General features: G+C 42.6%; 1 protein-coding gene and 1 long non-coding RNA gene across 8 annotated transcripts in view; one reads left to right on the top strand and one right to left on the bottom strand.

Annotated features, from left to right (window-relative positions):
* Positions 1-19,552, bottom strand: part of dvl1b (dishevelled segment polarity protein 1b) — a 120,075-nt gene that overhangs the window by 28,993 nt on the left and 71,530 nt on the right. For all 7 annotated transcript variants that reach the window (XR_015502003.1, XR_015502005.1, XM_087272524.1 and 4 more), the window contains exon 4: positions 975-1,087. Coding sequence is in view for 5 of the 7 variants with exons in the window: in XM_087272524.1 (XP_087128650.1) it covers positions 975-1,087 (113 nt within the window). In the remaining 2 variants the exon portion in view is untranslated. The remainder of the gene's footprint in view (positions 1-974; positions 1,088-19,552) is intronic.
* Positions 5,549-17,108, top strand: LOC147841801 (uncharacterized). Its single transcript, XR_015944894.1, has 4 exons — positions 5,549-5,627; positions 12,369-12,686; positions 15,743-16,979; positions 17,087-17,108. It is a non-coding gene; the product is annotated as an uncharacterized LOC147841801 (long non-coding RNA).

Below are 19,552 nucleotides of genomic sequence, written 5' to 3' on the forward strand. Positions count from 1 at the left end.
TCATCTGGGTGTGCCTGGAAGGCACGAGATACATGTGGGCAAGCCAAGCGCCTCGATTCGAAATAATGAACTTGCACGCGAAAAAGATGCGATATGTGAATAAGGCCGCCATCATTTGATATTTACAGAAGTTGATCTTCTTGAACAGACATGCTAGATTCACCTGATTTGTTAACAAATGGGTTGGGAATTCATTCCGTGGCAGTTCATGAGTCCTTCACTGGGTCTTTTCCACTTTGCAAAAAAACTTTCCAAAGACATCTGTTTCATTTTGCTGCTTATGGGTTAAATTTTGGCGCTCAAGTGACCAAGATGTAGCCGAGAGAATATGGTCATTTTTCAAAATAAAAGATTTTTTCTAGATAAAAGAACATTTAGACTCAGATAATAAATACAACTTAAATAATTGATGATTTCTTGTGCGGTCCGGTACCAATTGATCCATGGACTGGTACCGGTCTGCAGCCTGAGAGTTGGGGACCACTGGCTTAAAATATTCAAAACGTATGAAGTGCAGTAAGACAGAAAGCCATCAAAATAGCTTATTTCTCAAGATTTGAACATTCCTTAAAACATTCGGGAAATAAGTCAGCGAAATATACAACAATGTTCTAGTGGTTTTAGGATATTTTAATGAGAAAAGCGTACATATTGTGCCTTTAAATTGAAAATGTTACTATTTGATTGCAAAATGAAAGAGTGATTCACTTTAAGGATTTAAAAAGGTTTATTTATTTGTATTTTCCCTGGGATTCCATGAAGAACCATTTTTAGTAATCAAAATAACCTTTCAGAAAACAGTTCTTAAAAAAATTATCATTAAACTAAAATAAACATGTGCCACAATATAGAACCTTTTGTGCAATGTACAGTCAGCCTGTATGTAACAGATCCTTCATTGTCATCAGTTCTTCATTGTCATCAACTTATTGCTTTGAAAAGCTGCTTTATGTCAAAATCATATCTTTACTTACAATCATCTCTCCTCCGTCTGGTTCTTTCTCGTTCCCTCTCTCGACGATGACGAAGAACAGGCTCGCTTCCAGTTTCTGTGTCCAGTCCATCTCTGCTGTTCACTGCATTCGCACTACACACACACAAACACAAGCAGCATGAGCTCTCAGTGGCATCAGACAATATTATCCAACACACTTAGAAGAAAATCACCTAAATGCATGTAAGATATAATCAATGTAATGCAGACTGTTTGAGCTTGTTTGTGTGGTTGAAAGTCAGTAAAGGAAAGCAAGAGAGATAGTTTACTCGGTGAATAATGGTAATGACACATAGTGGCTGTTTCATCATGAAAGATGGGTTTCGGAATTACACCCCTGGGGCCAGCAAGTGTGTCTGTTGTGTAGGTATACGAACATATGTGTGCTTTCAGCAGAAACCTGAGCAAGGTGAGAAATTTATTTCACCTTTACTAAAGAACATAACAAACCTTCAGCCTCTTGCACACCAGTCTTTATACAGTAAAGGTGCCTTATAAAGAACTGTATACACACACACACACACACACACACACACACACACACACACACACACACACACACACACACACACACACACAGTCTTTACAATAAGGTTTTTAGTAATTAATTAGTAATACTTTAAGTATTGTGTGTGTGTGTGTGTGTGTGTGTGTGTGTGTGTGTGTGTGTGTATATATATATATATATATATATATATATATATATATATATATATATATATATACATAGTATACTTAAAGTATTACTAATTAATTACTAAAAACCTTACTAAAAACAAATACTTATTGTATCAGCATATAACAAAAGGAGTGCATGTCCTTTCCAAAGAAGCAAATATACAATAATTAAACTCTTACTTTAAAACTTTGGGCCAATAAAAGACATGCATGCCGAGGAAATTTGATTATAAATAATTTAAAGTTAAACCATTAACTTCAGTTCTTTCTATTTCATACAGAAAACAATAATAGCTTTAACTGCTGTCAGAATCCTGTTCAAACGTTTATTTCTCTAATAAATATTAGGTCGGTTTTCAACATTATTAATAACAATAATTCTTCTAGAGTAGCTACTCAGCATGTTAGAATCATTTCTGAAAATGTTTTAACATGTTTAAGATGTGTTTATGTAAATAACATGACAAAAAACACGGATTTTAAATTCTAGTACTGTTTCACAATATTAATGTCAGAATTATATTTTCAAATAAACCCTGTCTTGCTGAAAATCTCTTCAAACTCTCAAAAACATAAAAATCAAGCCCAAATTTACTATATTATAACTGCATTAATGTATCATTCTAAAAACGTGAGGCATACTGCATAAATGCAAGATGTGATGCAAATATTTATGCAATTATTCAGTCAACCGATGTTAGAAATTAAGGACATGCCTCGGCTGTTATATAATACAATGAGTCTGTGCTTTGCTGTGCAGTTTAAAAATCAAACACAAGAGGGCAGAACTATCACAGACACTGGGAGTGATCTACACATCATTTGCATGTATATTCCAATATGCATGGCTTAACACTTAAACATTATACCTGCGCTGGGTTCATTTCAACTCATATTACACAAACATTTTCATTAAATAAGTGAAGAGTTTTTACACAATGTATTCTGTAAAAAATTGTGTGGAACAATATATCATTTGAAGCATCAATATCGCAATCTGTGTATCTGCAATATTTGAATCACAGATTTAGATTATTTGTTAAAGATTAAAAGATTGCCTCTAGTTGTTTATTTGCCCCGTCTTGTATGGATGCAGTCCAGGTGTGGGAGGAGAAGGGAATTAAATGTCTGATAGATTAAATTTTTTATAATATTTTCTGCTCCTTTGAAGAGCTTCCACATCATTTTTCTCTGTCCCAAATTTTATTTATTTATTTATTTTTATTTATTTTTTTCTTTAAGATTTTTTTGTTTTCCTAAATTACCTGCTGCCTCCGTAATGGATGCAATATTAGACATAAACTCGAAAGTAGAGGACTAATTTCCCATATGTACTGTTATTTGTATAATAGACTCTCAGTCTAGAACATATTAAAACCGCTTGGCAGCTTGACTTGAGCAGGGACTTTACAGAATCAGAATGAAATGGTTTTTAACAAAAATTTAGGAGAATTTTGACTTTGACCTTTGACTAATGTTTAAAACGAGACTATTGACATGTTTTAGCAGTATATTTTGTACCCTTGTATGTATCATGCATTGTATTTTATTAGGGACCGAGCACCGAAACGGTGCGTAGGCCCTATTGGAATTGCTCCGTTTCTTATTATTAGGGACCGAGCACCGAAACGGTGCGTAGGCCCTATTGGAATTGCTCCGTTTTTTATTATTAGGGACCGAGCACCGAAACGGTGCGTAGGCCCTATTGGAATTGCTCCGTTTATTAGGGACCGAGCACCGAAACGGTGCGTAGGCCCTATTGGAATTGCTCTGTTTATTAGGGACCGAGCACCGAAACGGTGCGTAGGCCCTATTGGAATTGCTCCGTTTTTTATTATTATTATTATTATTATTATTATTCCGCCCCCTATTGGGGCACTTTTGAGGGTCTAAACATGCCCGAAAACTCATGAAAATTTGCACACACACCAAACGCGGTGTAAATAGCAGGTTGATATGGGTCTCGGAAGTGGGCATGGCAAAATGACTCGACAGCGCCACCTAGAAAAATTAAACGGACGAGCCCCCGATACACGAATCACGCACATGCACGAAAATCGGCACACACCTCAAACACGCCAAAACATACGAAAAAGTCTCTTGGAGCCATATCTCAAACCCAACAGGAAGTCGGATATTTTTAACTTCCTGCGGCGAAAAAGTGGCGTTTTTGCCATTTCCAGGCGTTGTATTTTAACGAACTCCTCCTAGGGATTTTATCCGATCGACACCAAAATTGGGTTTTGTCATCTAAAGGCCTTGGCGATGTTAAATTGCGAAGCTTTAGAGTTTTCGTCGATGGGCGTGTCCGTGGCGCCCTCGCAAACTTTGATGATTCGCCACAAAACAGGAAGTCGTTATAACTCGGGCATGCATTATCCGATCTGCCTCAAAATTCACACGCTTGATAAGAGTCCTGACCTGAACACGTTTACATGCCGATATCCAGATAGAGTTATAGCGCCACCTGCTGGCCACAGGAAATGACATGTTTTACAGTGTAACAAACTCCTCCCACAAATTTTTTCGTATCAGCACCAAATTTGGGTTGTGTTATCTGAAAGCTCTAGCGATGATATATTGTGAAGATCTAGAGTTTTCGGAGAGGGGCGTGTCCGTGGCGCCATGACAAACCTCAACGCTTCGCCATGGAACAGGAAGTCCTTATAACTCAACCACACAATGTCCAATCTGCCTGAAACTTCACATGGTTGATAAAAGTCCTCTCCTGAACACATCCACATGACAATGTTGAAGTAGGCGTGGCAAATTGACTCAACAGCGCCACCTAGAAAAATTAAACGGACGAGCCCCCGAGCTACGAATCACGCACATGCACAAAAATTGGCACACACCTTAAACATGCCAAAACATACGAAAAAGTCTCTTGGAGCCACATCTCAAACCTAACAGGAAGTCAGATATTATTAACTTCCTGCGGCGAAAAAGTGGCATTTTTGCCATTTCCAGGCGTTGTAGTTTAACGAACTCCTCCTGGGGATTTTATCCGATCGACACCAAAATTGGGTTTTATCATCTAAAGGCCTTGGCGATGTTAAATTGCGAAGCTTTAGAGTTTTTATCGATGGGCGTGTCTGTGGCGGCCTCGCAAACTTTGATGATTCGCCACAACAGGAAGTCGTTATAACTCAGGCATGCATTATCAGATCTGCCTCAAAATTCACACATTTAATAACAGTCCTGACCTGAACAGGTTTACGTGCCGATATCCAGTTACAGTTATAGCGCCACCTGCTGGCCACAGGAAATGACATGTTTGACACTATAACAAACTCCTAACACAAACTTTCCCGTATCAGCACCAAAATAGAGTGGTGTCATCTGAAAGCTCTAGAGATGATATATTGTGAAGATCTAGAGTTTTTGTAGAGGGGCGTGTCTGTGGTGGCATGACAAACCTCAACGCTTCGCCATGGAACAGGAAGTCCTTATAACTCTACCACACAATGTCCGATCTGCCTGAAACTTCACATGATTGATAAAAGTCCTCTCCTGAACACATCTACATAACAATATTGAGTCAGTAATAGCGCCATCTGCTGGCAGAAGGTAGTTTGGCTTGTAACTCGGCCACACCATGTCCGATCTGTCTAAAATGTCACATGGTTGATGAAAGTCCTCTCCTGAGCACATCTACATAATAATATTGAGTTTTTAATAGCGCCACCTGCTGGCAAAAGGTAGTTTGGCTTATAACTCAGCCACAAAATGTCCCATATGCCTGAAACTTCACATGGTTGATTAAATTCCGCTCCTGAAGACATCTACATGCCAATCTTGAGTCACAGGTATAGCGCCACCTGCTGACAGGAGGAAGTTTGGCATAAATCAGTATTTTTCTTAGGTTTTTTATATATATATCGGCTTATATTATTATTGTTCGCTGTTCTCTGTCATCGTAAGGTCACCGGGCGGCGGTGAGCCCGGGTGCGAGGTCCCTATCATCGCTGCTTGCAGCTTTAATTATTAGGGACCGAGCACCGAACGGTGCAAGGCCCTATTGGAATTGCTCCGTTTTTTATTATTATTATTCCGCCCCCTATCGGGGCACTTTTGAGGGTCTAAACATGCCCGAAAACTCATGAAAATTTGCACACACACCAAACGCGGTGTAAATGGCTTGTTGATATGGGTCTTGGCAGTGGGCGTGGCAAAATGACTCGACAGCGCCACCTAGAAAAATTAAACGGACGAGCCCCCGATATATGAATCACGCACATGCACGGAAATCGGCACACACCTCAAACATGCCAAAACATACGAAAAAGTCTCTTGGAGCCATATCTCAAACCAAACAGGAAGTCAGATATTTTTACCTTCCTGCGGCGAAAAAGTGGCGTTTTTGCCATTTCCAGGTGTTGTATTTTAACGAACTCCTCCTAGGGATTTTATCCGATCGACACCAAAATTGGGTTTTGTCATCTAAAGACCATGGCGATGTTAAATTGCGAAGCTTTAGAGTTTTCGTCAATGGGCGTGTCCGTGGCGGCCTCGCAAACTTTGACGATTCGCCACAAAACAGGAAGTCGTTATAACTCAGGCATGCATTATCAGATCTGCCTCAAAATTCACACGCTTGATAAGAGTCCTGACCTGAACACGTTTACATGCCGATATCCAGATACAGTTACAGCGCCACCTGCTGGCCGCAGGAAATGACATGATTTACGGAGTAACAAACTCCTCCCACAAATTTTATCGTATCACCACCAAAATTGGGTGGTGTTATCTGAAAGGTCTAGCGATGATATATTGTAAAGATCTAGAGTTTTTGCAGAGGGGCGTGTCCGTGGCGGCATGACAAACCTCAACGCTTCGCCATGGAACAGGAAGTCCTTATAACTCAACCACACAATGTCCAATATGCCTGAAACTTCACATGGTTAATCAAATTCCTCTCCTGAACATATCCCCATAACAATATTGAAGTGGGCGTGCAAAACGACTCGATAGCGCCACCTAGAAAAATTAAACGGACGAGCCCCTGATCTACGAATGACACACATGCACGAAAATTGGCTCACACCTCAAACATGCCAAAACATACGAAAAAGTCTCTTGGAGCCATAACTCAAACCCAACAGGAAGTCGGTAATTTTTAACTTCCTGCGGCGAAAAAGTGGCATTTTTGCCATTTCTAGGTGTTGTATTTTAACGAACTCCTCCTAGGGATTTTTTCCGATCGACACCAAAAGTGGGTTTTGTCATCTGAAGGCCTTGGCGATGTTAAATTGCGAAGCTTTAGAGTTTTCGTCGATGGGCGTGTCCGTGGCGGCCTCACAAACTTTGACGATTCGTCACGAAACAGGAAGTCATTATAACTCAGACATGCATTATCCGATCTGTCTAAAAATTCACACATTTGATAACAGTCCTGACCTGAACACGTTTATATGCTGATATCCAGATAGAGTTGTAGCGCCACCTGCTGGCCACAGGAAATGACATGTTTTACATTGTAATGTACTCCTTCCGCAAACTTTATTATATCAGCACTAAATTTGAGTGATGCTATTTGAAAGCTCTAGCGATGATATATTGTAAAGATCTAGAGATTTTGCAGAGGGGCGTGTCCGTGGCGGCATGACAAACCTCAACGCTTCGCCATGGAACAGGAAATGCTTATAACTCTACCACACAATGTCCGATCTGCCTGAAACTTCACATGATTGATAAAAGTCCTCTCCTGAACACATCTACATAACAATATTGAGTCAGTCATAGCGCCACCTGCTGGCAGAAGGTAGTTTGGCTTGTAACTCGGACACACAATGTCCGATCTGGCTGAAAATTCACATGGTTGATAAGATTCCTCTACTGAAGGCATCTACATGCAAATCTTGAGTCAGAGTCATAGCGCCACCTGCTGACAAGAGGAAGTTTGGCATGAATGTGTGATTTTCAGGTTCTTTATATAAATCGGCTTAAATTAATATTGTTCACTGTTCTCTGTCATCCTGAGGCCACCGGGCGGCGGTGAGTCCGGGTGCGAGGTCCCTATCATCGCTGCTTGCAGCTTTAATTATTCTTCTTCTTCTTCTTCTTCTTCTTCTTCTTCCGCGGAATGAATCGCGGTTTTGAGGGGCTAAACATGCCCGAAAACTCACGAAACTTTGCACACGCCTCAGAAGTGGCGAAAATTTACGTTTGTTATGGGCTTCGGAAGTGGGCGTGGCAAAATGACTCGACAGCGCCACCTAGAAAAATTAAACGGACGAGCCCCCGATATACGAATCACGCACATGCACGAAAATTGGCACACACCTCAAACACACCAAAACATACGAAAAAGTCTCTTGGAGCCATATCTCAAACCCAACAGGAAGTCGGATATTTTTGACTTCCTGCGGCGAAAAAGTGGCGTTTTTGCCATTTCCAGGCGTTGTATTTTAACGAACTCCTCCTAGGGATTTTATCCGATCGACACCAAAATTGGGTTTTGTCATCTAAAGGCCTTGGCGATGTAAAATTGCGAAGCTTTAGAGTTTTCGTCGATGGGTGTGTCCGTGGCGGCCTCGCAAACTTTGATGATTCGCCACAAAACAGGAAGTCGTTATAACTCAGACATGCATTATCAGATCTGCCTCAAAATTCACACGTTTAATAAGAGTCCTGACCTGAACACGTTTACATGCCAATATCCAGATATAGTTATAGTGCCACCTGCTGGCCACAGGAAATGACATGTTTTACACTGAACCAAACTAACTCCCACAAATTTTATCGTATCAGCACCAAATTTGAGTGGTGTTATCTGAAAACTCTAGCGATGATATATTGTAAAGATTTAGAGTTTTCGGAGAGGGGTGAGTCCGTGGCGGCACGACAAGGCTCAACGCTTCGCCATGGAACAGGAAGTCCTTATAACTCAACCACACAATGTGCGATCTGCCTGAAACTTCACAAGGTTGATAAAAGTCCTCTCCTGAACACATCTTCATAACAATATTGAAGTCGGCGTGGCAAAATGACTCGACAGCGCCACCTAGAAAACTTAAACGGACGAGCCCCCAATCTACGAATCACGCACATGCACGAAAATTGGCACACACCTCAAGCATGCCAAAATATACGAAAAAGTCTCTTGGAGCCATAACTCAAACCCAACAGGAAGTAGGATATTTTTAACTTCCTTCGGCGAATAAGTGGCATTTTTGCCATTTCCAGGCGTTGTATTTTAACGAACTCCTCCAAGGGATTTTATCCGATCAACACCAGAATTTGGTTTTGTCATCTAAAGGCCTTGGCGATGTTAAATTGCGCAGCTTTTGAGTTTTTATAGATGGGCGTGTCCATGGCGGCCTCGCAAACTTTGACCATTCGCCACAAAACAGGCAGTCGTTATAACTCAAGCATGCATTATCCGATCTGCCTCAAAATTCACAGGTTTGATAAGAGTCCTGACCTGAACACATTTACAAGCCAATATCCAGATACAGTTATAGCGCCACCAGCTGGCCACAGGAAATGACATGTTTTACATTGTAACATACTACTTCACCAAATTTTATTGTATCAGCACCAAAATTGGGTCTTGTCATCTGAAAGCTCTAGCGATGATATATTGTGAAGATCTAGAGTTTTTGCAGAGGGGTGAGTCCGTGGCGGCATGAAAAACCTCAACGCTTCGCCATGGAACAGGAAGTCCTTATAACTACACCACACAATGTCCGATCTGCCTGAAACTTCACATGGTTGATAAAATTCCTCTCCTGAACACATCCACAGAACAATATTGAGTCAGTCATAGCGCCACCTGCTGGCAGAAGGTAGTTTGGCTCATAACTTAGCCACACAATGTCTGACCTGCCTGAAACTTCACATGGTTGATTAAATTGTTCTACTGAAGGCATCTACATGCCAATCTTGAGTCAGTTATAGCGCCACTTGCTGGCAGAAGGTAGTTTGCATTATAACTCAACCACACAATATCCAATCAGCCTGAAACTTCACATGGTTGATGAAAGTACTCTCCCGTGCACATCTACATAATTATATTGAGTCTTTCATAGCGCCACCTGCTGGTAGAAGGTAGTTTGGCTTATAACTCAGCCACACAATGTCTGATCTGGCTGAAAATTCACATGGTGGATAAGATTCCTCTACTGAAGACATCTACATGCCAATCTTGAGTCACAGTCATAGCGCCACCTGGTGACAGGAGGAAGTTTGACATAAATTTGTGATTTTCTCGGGTTCTTTATATACATCGGCTTAAATTAATATTGTTCGCTGTTCTCTGTCATCCTGAGGCCACCAGACGGCGGTGAGCCCGGGTGCGAGGTCCCTATCATCGCTGCTTGCAGCTTTAATTATTAGGGACCGAGCACCGAAACGGTGCGTAGGCCCTATTGGAATTGCTCCGTTTTTTATTATTATTATTAGGGACCGAGCACCGAAACGGTGCGTAGGCCCTATTGGAATTGCTCCGTTTTTTATTATTATTATTCCGCCCCTAATCGGGGCATTTTTGAGGGTCTAAACATGCCCGAAAACTCATGAAAATTTGCACACACACCAAACGCGGTGTAAATAGCAGGTTGATATGGGTCTCGGCAGTGGGCGTGGCAAAATGACTCGACAGCGCCACCTAGAAAAATTAAACGGACGAGCCCCCGATACACGAATCACGCACATGCACGAAAATCGGCACACACCTCAAACATGGCAAAACATACGAAAAAGTCTCTTGGAGCCATATCTCAAACCCAACAGGAAGTCAGATATTTTTAACTTCCTGCGGCAAAAAAGTGGCGTTTTTGCCATTTCCAGGGGTTGTATTTTAACGAACTCCTCCTAGGGATTTTATCCGATCGACACCAAAATTGGGTTTTGTCATCTAAAGGCCTTGGCGATGTTAAATTGCGAAGCTTTTGAGTTTTCGTCGATGGGCGTGTCCGTGGCGGCCTCGCAAAGTTTGACGATTCGCCACAAAACAGGAAGTCGTTATAACTCGGGCATGCATTATCCGATCTGCCTCAAAATTCACACGCTTGATAAGAGTCCTGACCTGAACACGTTTACATGCCAATATCCAGATACAGTTATAGCGCCACCTGCTGGCCACAGGAAATGACATTATTTACGGAGTAACAAACTCCTCCCACAAATTTTATCGTATCAGCACCAAAATTGGGTAGTGTTATCTGAAAGGTCTAGCGATGATATATTGTAAAGATCTTGAGTTTTCGCAGAGGGGCGTGTCCGTGGTGGCATGACAAACCTCAACGCTTCGCCATGGAACAGGAAGTCCTTATAACTCAGCCACAAAATGTCCAATATGCCTGAAACTTCACATGGTTAATCAAATTCCTCTCCTGAACACATCCCCATAACAATATTGAAGTGGGCGTGGCAAAACGACTCGATAGCGCCACCTAGAAAAATTAAACGGACCAGCCCCTGATCTACGAATCACGCACATGCACGAAAATTGGCACACACCTCAAACATGCCAAAACATACGAAAAAGTCTCTTGGAGCCATATCTCAAACCCAACAGGAAGTCGGTTATTTTTAACTTCCTGCGGCGAAAAAGTGGCATTTTTGCCATTTCCAGGCGTTGTATTTTAACGAACTCCTCCTAGGGATTTTATCCGATCGCCACCAAAAGTGGGTTTTGTCATCTAAAGGCCTTGGCGATGTTAAATTGCGAAGCTTTAGAGTTTTCGTCGATGGGCGTGTCCGTGGCGGCCTCACAAATTTTGACGATTCGCCACGAAACAGGAAGTCATTATAACTCAGGCATGCATTATCAGATCTACCTCAGAATTCACACATTTGATAACAGTCCTGACCTGAATACGTTTATATGCTGATATCCAGACAGAGTTATAGCGCCACCTACTGGCCACAGGAAATGACATGTTTTACATTGTAATGTACTCCTTCCGCAAACTTTATTATATCAGCACTAAATTTGAGTGATGTTATCTGAAAGCTCTAGCGATGATATATTGTAAAGATCTAGAGATTTTGCAGAAGGGCGTGTCCGTGGCGGCATGACAAACCTCAACGCTTCGCCATGGAACAGGAAATGCTTATAACTCAACCACACAATGTCCGATCTGCCTGAAACTTCACAAGGTTGACCATATTCCTCTCCTGAACACATCCACATAACAATGTTGAGTCTGTCATAGCGCCACCTGCTGGCAGAAGGTAGTTTGGCTTGTAACTCGGCCACACAATGTCCGATCTGCCTGAAACTTCACATGGTTGATAAAAGTCCTCTCCTAAGCACATCCACATAACAATATTGAGTCAGTCATGGCGCCACCTGCTGGCAGAAGATAGTTTGGCTTATAACTCAGCCACACAAAGTCTGACCAGCCTAAAAATTTACATGGTTGATTAAAATCCTCTTCTGAAGACATCTACATGCCAATATTGAGTCACAGTCATAGCGCCACCTGCTGGCAACAGGAAATTACATATAACTCAGCTAAACAATGTCCGATCTGGCTAAAAATTCACATGATTGATAAGATTCTTCTACCGAAGGCATCTACATGCAAATCTTGAGTCACAGTGATAGAGCCACCTGCTGACAAGAGGAAGTTTGGCATGAATGTTCGATTTTCTCAGGTTCTTTATATATATCGGCTTAAATTATTATTGTTCGCTGTTCTCTGTCATCCTGAGGCCACTGGGCGGCGGTGAGCCCGGGTGCGAGGTCCCTATCATCGCTGCTTGCAGCTTTAATTATTATTATTATTATTATTCCGCCCCCAACCGGGGCACTTTTGAGGGTCTAAACATGCCCGAAAACTCACGAAAATTTGCACACACACCAAACGCGGTGTAAATGGCTGGGTTTTAGGGGTTTCGGAAGTGGGCGTGGCAAAATGACTCGACAGCGCCACCTAGAAAAATTAAACGGACGAGCCCCCGATCCACGAATCACGCACATGCACGAAAATTGGCACACACCTCAAACATGCCAAAACATACGAAAAAGTCTCTTGGAGCCATATCTCAAACCCAACAGGAAGTCGGATATTTTGTACTTCCTGCGGCGAAAAAGTGGCGATTTTGCCATTTCCAGGCGTTGTATTTTAACGAACTCCTCCTAGGGATTTTATCCGATCGACACCAAAATTGGGTTTTGTCATCTAAAGGCCTTGGCGATGTTAAATTGCGAAGCTTTAGAGTTTTCGTCGATGGGCGTGTCTGTGGCGGCCTCGCAAACTTTGACGATTCGCCACAAAACAGGAAGTCGTTATAAGTCAGGCATGCATTATCCGATCTGCCTCAAAATTCACACGTTTGATAAGAGTCCTGACCTGAACACGTGTACATGCCAATATCCAGATATAGTTATAGCGCCACCTGCTGGCCACAGGAAATGACATATTTTACAATGTAACAAACTCCTCCCACAATTTTTTTTGTATCAGCACCAAATTTGGGTTGTGTATCTGAAAGCTGTAGCGATGATATATTGTGAAGATCTAGAATTTTCGCAGAGGGGCGTGTCCGTGGCGGCATGACAAACCTCAACGCTTCGCCATGAAACAGGAAGTCCTTATAACTCAACCACACAAAGTCCGATCTGCCTGAAACTTTACTTGGTTGATAAACGTCCTCTCTTGAACACATCCACATAACAATATTGAAGTGGGCGTGGCAATATGACTCGACAGCGCCACCTATAAAAATTAAACGGACGAGCCCCCGATCTACGAATCACGCACATGCACGAAAATTGGCACACACCTCAAACACGCCAAAACATACGAAAAAGTCTCTTGGAGCCATATCTCAAACCCAACAGGAAGTCGGATATTTTTAACTTCCTGCGGCGAATAAGTGGTATTTTTGCCATTTCCAGGCGTTGTATTTTGACGAACTCCTCCTAGGGATTTTATCCGATCGACACCAAAATTGGGTTTTGTCATCTAAAGGCCTTGGCGATGTTAAATTGCGAAGATTTAGAGTTTTTGTCGATGGGCGTGTCCGTGGCGGCCTCGCAAACTTTGAAGATTCGCCACAAAACAGGAAGTCGTTATAACTCAGGCATGCATTATCCGATCTGCCTCAAAATACACACGTTTGATAACAGTCCTGACCTGAAAACTTTAACATGCCGATATCCAGGAAAAGTTATAGCGCCACCTGCTGGCCACAGGAAATGACATGTTTTACACTGTAACGAACTCCTCTCACAAATTTTATAGTATCAGCACCAAATATGGGTGGTGTCATCTGAAAGCTCTAGCGATGATATATTGTGAAGATCTAGAGTTTTCGCAGAAAGGCGTGTCCGTTGTGGCATGACAAACCTCAACGCTTCGCCATGGAACAGGAAATGGTTATAACTCAACCACACAATTTCCGATCAGCCTGAAACTTCACATGCTTGATAAAAGTCCTCTCCTGAACACATATACATGCCAATATTGAGTCAGTCATAGCGCCACCTAGTTACGGAAGGAATTTTGGCTTATAACTCAACCACACAATGTCCGATCAGCGTGAAACTTAACATGGTGAATAAAAGTCCTCTTCTGAACACATCCACATAACAACATTGAGTCTGTCATAGCGCCACCTGCTGGCAGAAGGTAGTTTTGCTTACAACTCAGCCCCACAATGTCTAATCTGCCTGAAACTTCACATGGTTGATAAAAATCCTCTTCTGAAGACATCCACATACCAACATTAACACAGTCAAAGCGCCACCTGCTGGCAACAGAAAGTTTGGCTTATAACTCAGCCAAACAACGTCCGACCTGCCTGAAAATTCACATGGTTGATAAGATTCCTCTACTGAAGGCATCTACATACCAATCTTGAGTCACAGTCATAGCGCCACCTGCTGACAGGAGGAAGTTTGGCATAAATCTGTGATTTTCTCGGCTTCCTTATATATATCGGCTTAAATATTATTGTTCGCTGTTCTCTATCATCCTGAGGCCACCGGGCGGCGGTGAGCCCGGGTGCGAGGTCCCTATCATCGCTGCTTGCAGCTTTAATTATTCTTCTTCTTCTTCTTCCGCGGAATGAATCGCGGTTTTGAGGGGCTAAACATGCCCGAAAACTCACGCAACTTTGCACACGCCTCAGAAGTGGCGAAAATTTACGTTTGTTATGGGCTTCGGAAGTGGGCGTGGCAAAATGACTCGACAGCGCCACCTAGAAAAATTAAACGGACGAGCCCCCGATCCACGAATCACACACATGCACGAAAATTGGCACACACCTCAAACATGCCAAAACATACGAAAAAGTCTCTTGGAGCCATATCTCAAACCCAACAGGAAGTCGGATATTTTTAGCTTCCTGCGGCGAAAAAGTGGCGTTTTTGCCATTTCCAGGCGTTGTATTTTAACGAACTCCTCCTAGGGATTTTATCCGATCGACACCAAAATTGGGTTTTGTCATCTAAAGGCCTTGGCGATGTTAAATTGCGAAGCTTTAGAGTTTTCATCGATGGGCGTGTCCGTGGCGGCCTCGCAAACTTTGATGATTCGCCACAAAAGAGGAAGTCGTTATAACTCAGGCATGCATTATCCGATCTGCCTCAAAATTCACAAGCTTGATAAGCGTCCTGACCTGAACACGTTTAATTGCCAATATCCAGATACAGTTACAGCGCCACCTGCTGGCCACAGGAAATGACATGATTTACGGAGTAATAAACTCCTCCCACAAATTTTTTTGTATCAGCACCAAAATTAAGTGGTGTCATCTGAAAGCTCTAGCGATGATATATTGTAAAGATCTAGAGTTTTCGCAGAGGGGTGTGTCCATGGCGGTATGACAAACCTCAACGCTTCGCCATGGAACAGGAAGTCCTTATAACACAACCACACAATGTCCGATCTGCCTGAAACTTCACTTGGTTGATAAACGTCATCTCTTGAACACATCCACATAACAATATTGAAGTGGGTGTGGCAAAATGACTCGACAGCGCCACCTAGAAAAATTAAACGGACGAGCCCCCGAACTACGAATCACGCACATGCACAAAAATTGGCACACACCTCAAACATGGCAAAACATACGAAAAAGTCTCTTGGAGCCATATCTCAAACCCAACAGGAAGTCGGATATTTTTAACTTCCTGTGGCGAAAAAGTGGCACTTTTGCCATTTTCAGGCGTTGTATTTTAACGAACTCCTCCTAGGGATTTTATCTGATAAACACCAAAATTGGGTTTTGTCATCTTAACGCCTTGGTGATGTTAAATTGCGAAGCTTTAGACTTTTCATCGATGGGCGTGTCCGTGGCGGCCTCGCAAACTTTGATGATTCGCCACAAAACAGGAAGTCTTTATAACTCTGGCATGCAATATTCGATCTGCCTCAAAATTCACACATTTAATAACAGTCCTGACCTGAACAGGTTTACGTGCCGATATCCAGTTACAGTTATAGCGCCACCTGCTGGCCACAGGAAATGACATGTTTGACACTGTAACAAACTCCTCCCACAAACTTTCCCGTATCAGCACCAAAATAGAGTGGTGTCATCTGAAAGCTCTAGCGATGATATATTGTGAAGATCTAGAGTTTTTGCAGAGGGGCGTGTCTGTGGTGGCATGACAAACCTCAACGCTTCGCCATGGAACAGGAATTTCTTATAACTCAACCACACAATGTCTGATCTGCCTGAAACTTCACATGATTGATAAAAGTCCTCTCCTGAACACATCCACATAACAATATTGAGTCAGAGTCATAGCGCCACCTGCTGGCAGAAGGTAGTTTGGCTTGTAACTCGGCCACACAATGTCAGATCTGCCTAAAATGCACATGGTTGATGAAAGTCCTCTCCTAAACACATCTTCATAATAATATTGAGTCAGTCATAACGCCACCTGCTGGCAGAATGTAGTTTGTCTTAAAAAACAATCTCCACACAATCTCTGATCTGCCTGAAACTTCACATGGTTGATAAAAGTCAGCTCCTGAACACATCCACATAACAATATTGAGTCAGTCATAACGCCACCTGCTGGCAGAAGGTAGTTTGGCTGATAACTCAGCCACACAATGTCCCATGTGCCTGAAACTTTACATGGTTGATAAGATTCCTCTCCGGAAGACATCTACATGCCAATTTTAGGTCACAGTTATAGCGCCATCTGCTGACAGAAGGAAGTTTGGCATAAATCTGTGATTTTCTTAAGATTTTTTTAATATATTGGCTTAAATTATTATTGTTCGCTGTTCTCTGTCATCGTAATGTCACCGGGCGGCGGTGAGCCCGGGTGCGAGGTCCCTATCATCGCTGCTTGCAGCTTTAATTAGGGACCGAGCACCGAAACGGTGCGTAGGCCCTATTGGAATTGCTCCGTTTTTAGGGACCGAGCACCGAAACGGTGCGTAGGCCCTATTGGAATTGCTCCGTTTATTAGGGACCGAGCACCGAAACGGTGCGTAGGCCCTATTGGAATTGCTCCGTTTATTATTATTATTATTATTATTATTATTATTATTATTCTCTCCAATGAATCGCGATTTAGAGGGGCTAAACATGCCCGAAAACTCACGCAACTTTGCACACGCCTCAGAAGTGGCGAAAATTTACGTTTATTATGGGTCTCGGAAGTGGGTGTGGCAAAATGACTCGACAGCGCCACCTAGAAAAATTAAACGGACGAGCCCCCGATCTACGAATCACGCACATGCACGAAAATTGGCACACACCTCAAACATGCCAAAACATACGAAAAAGTCTCTTGGAGCCATATCTCAAACCCAACAGGAAGTCGGATATTTTTGACTTCCTGCGGCGAAAAAGTGGCGTTTTTGCCATTTCCAGGCGTTGTACTTTAACGAACTCCTCCTAGGGATTTTATCCGATCGACACCAAAATTGGCTTTTGTCATCTAAAGGCCTTGGCGATGTTAAATTGCGAAGCTTTAGAGTTTTCGTCGATGGGCGTGTCCGTGGCGGCCTCGCAAAGTTTGACGATTCGCCACAAAACAGGAAGTCGTTATAACTCAGGCATGCATTATCAGATCTGCCTCAAAATTCACACGTTTAATAACAGTCCTGACCTGAACACGTTTACATGCCAATATCCAGATACAGTTACAGCGCCACCTGCTGGCCACAGGAAATGACAAGTTTTACAGAGTAACAAACTCCTCCCACAAATTTTATCGCATCAGCACCAAAATTGGGTAGTGTTATCTAAAAGCTCTAGCGATGATATATTGTGAAGATCTAGAGTTTTCGGAGAGGGGCGTGTCCGTGGCGGCATGACAAACCTCAACGCTTCGCCATTGACCAGGAAGGCTTTATAACTCAACCACACAATGTCTGCTCTGCCTGAAACTTCACATGGTTGATAAAAGTCCTCTCCTGAACACATCCACATAACAATATTGAAGTGGGCGTGGCAAATAGACTCGACAGCGCCACCTACCAAAATTAATCGGACGAGCCCCTGATATACGTATCACACACATAAACGAAAATTGGCACACACCTCAAACATGCCAAAACATACGAAAAAGTCTCTTGGAGCCATATCTCAAACTCAACAGGAAGTCAGATATTTTTAATAGATCGACAGCGCCACCTACCAAAATTAATCGGACGAGCCCCTGATATACGTATCACACACATAAACGAAAATTGGCACACACCTCAAACATGCCAAAACATACGAAAAAGTCTCTTGGAGCCATATCTCAAACTCAACAGGAAGTCAGATATTTTTAACTTCCTGCTGTAAAAAAGTGCGTTTTTGCCATTTCCAGGCGTAGTATTTTAACGAACTCCTCCTAGGGATTTTATCCGATCAACACCAAAATTTGGTTTTGTCATCTAAAGGCCTTGGCAATGTTAAATTGCGAAGATCTAGAGTTTTCGGAGAGGGGCCTGACCGTGGCGGCCTGACAAACCTCAACGCTTCGCCATTGACCAGGAAGTCCTTATAACTCAACCACACAATGTCCGATCTGCCTGAAACTTCACATTGTTGATAAAAGTCCTCTCCTAAACACATCCACATAACAATATTGAGTCAGTCATAGCGCCACCTGCTGGCAACCGGAAGTTTGGCTTATAACTCAGCCACACAATGTTTGACCTGCCTGAAAATTCACATGGTTTATTAAAATCCGCTCCTGAAGACATCTACAAGCCAATAATGAGTCACAGTCATAGCGCCACCTGCTGGCAATAGGAAGTTACTTTTAACTCAGCCAAACAATGTTCGATCCGCCTGAAAAATTACATGGTTGAAAAAATGTATCTCCTGAAGGCATCTACATGCCAATATTGACTCACAGTCTTAGCACAACCTGCTGACAGGAGGAAGTTTGGCATAAATCTGTGATTTTCTCAGGTTTTTTACATATACATTGGCTTAAATTAATATTGTTCGCTGTTCTCTGTCATCCTGAGGCCACCGGTCGGCGGTGAGCCCGGGTGCGAGGTCCCTATCATCGCTGCTTGCAGCTTTAATTATTAGGGACCGAGCACCGAAACGGTGCGTAGGCCCTATTGGAATTGCTCCGTTTTTTATTATTATTAGGGACCGAGCACCGAACGGTGCAAGGCCCTATTGGAATTGCTCCGTTTATTATTAGGGACCGAGCACCGAACGGTGCAAGGCCCTATTGGAATTGCTCCGTTTATTATTATTATTATTATTATTATTATTATTATTATTATTCTCCTCCGGAATGAATCGCGATTTTGAGGGGCTAAACATGCCCGAAAACTCACGCAACTTTGCACACGCCTCAGAAGTGGCGAAAATTTACGTTTGTTAAGGGCTTCGGAAGTGGGCGTGGCAAAATGACTCGACAGCGCCACCTAGAAAAATTAAACGGACGAGCCCCCGATCCACGAATCACGCACATGCACGAAAATTGGCACACACCTCAAACAT

The sequence above is a fragment of the Danio rerio genome, chromosome 11, assembly GCF_052040795.2.
Source record: "Danio rerio strain M-AB ecotype USA chromosome 11, GRCz13ab, whole genome shotgun sequence".
Classification (NCBI taxonomy): domain Eukaryota; kingdom Metazoa; phylum Chordata; class Actinopteri; order Cypriniformes; family Danionidae; genus Danio; species Danio rerio.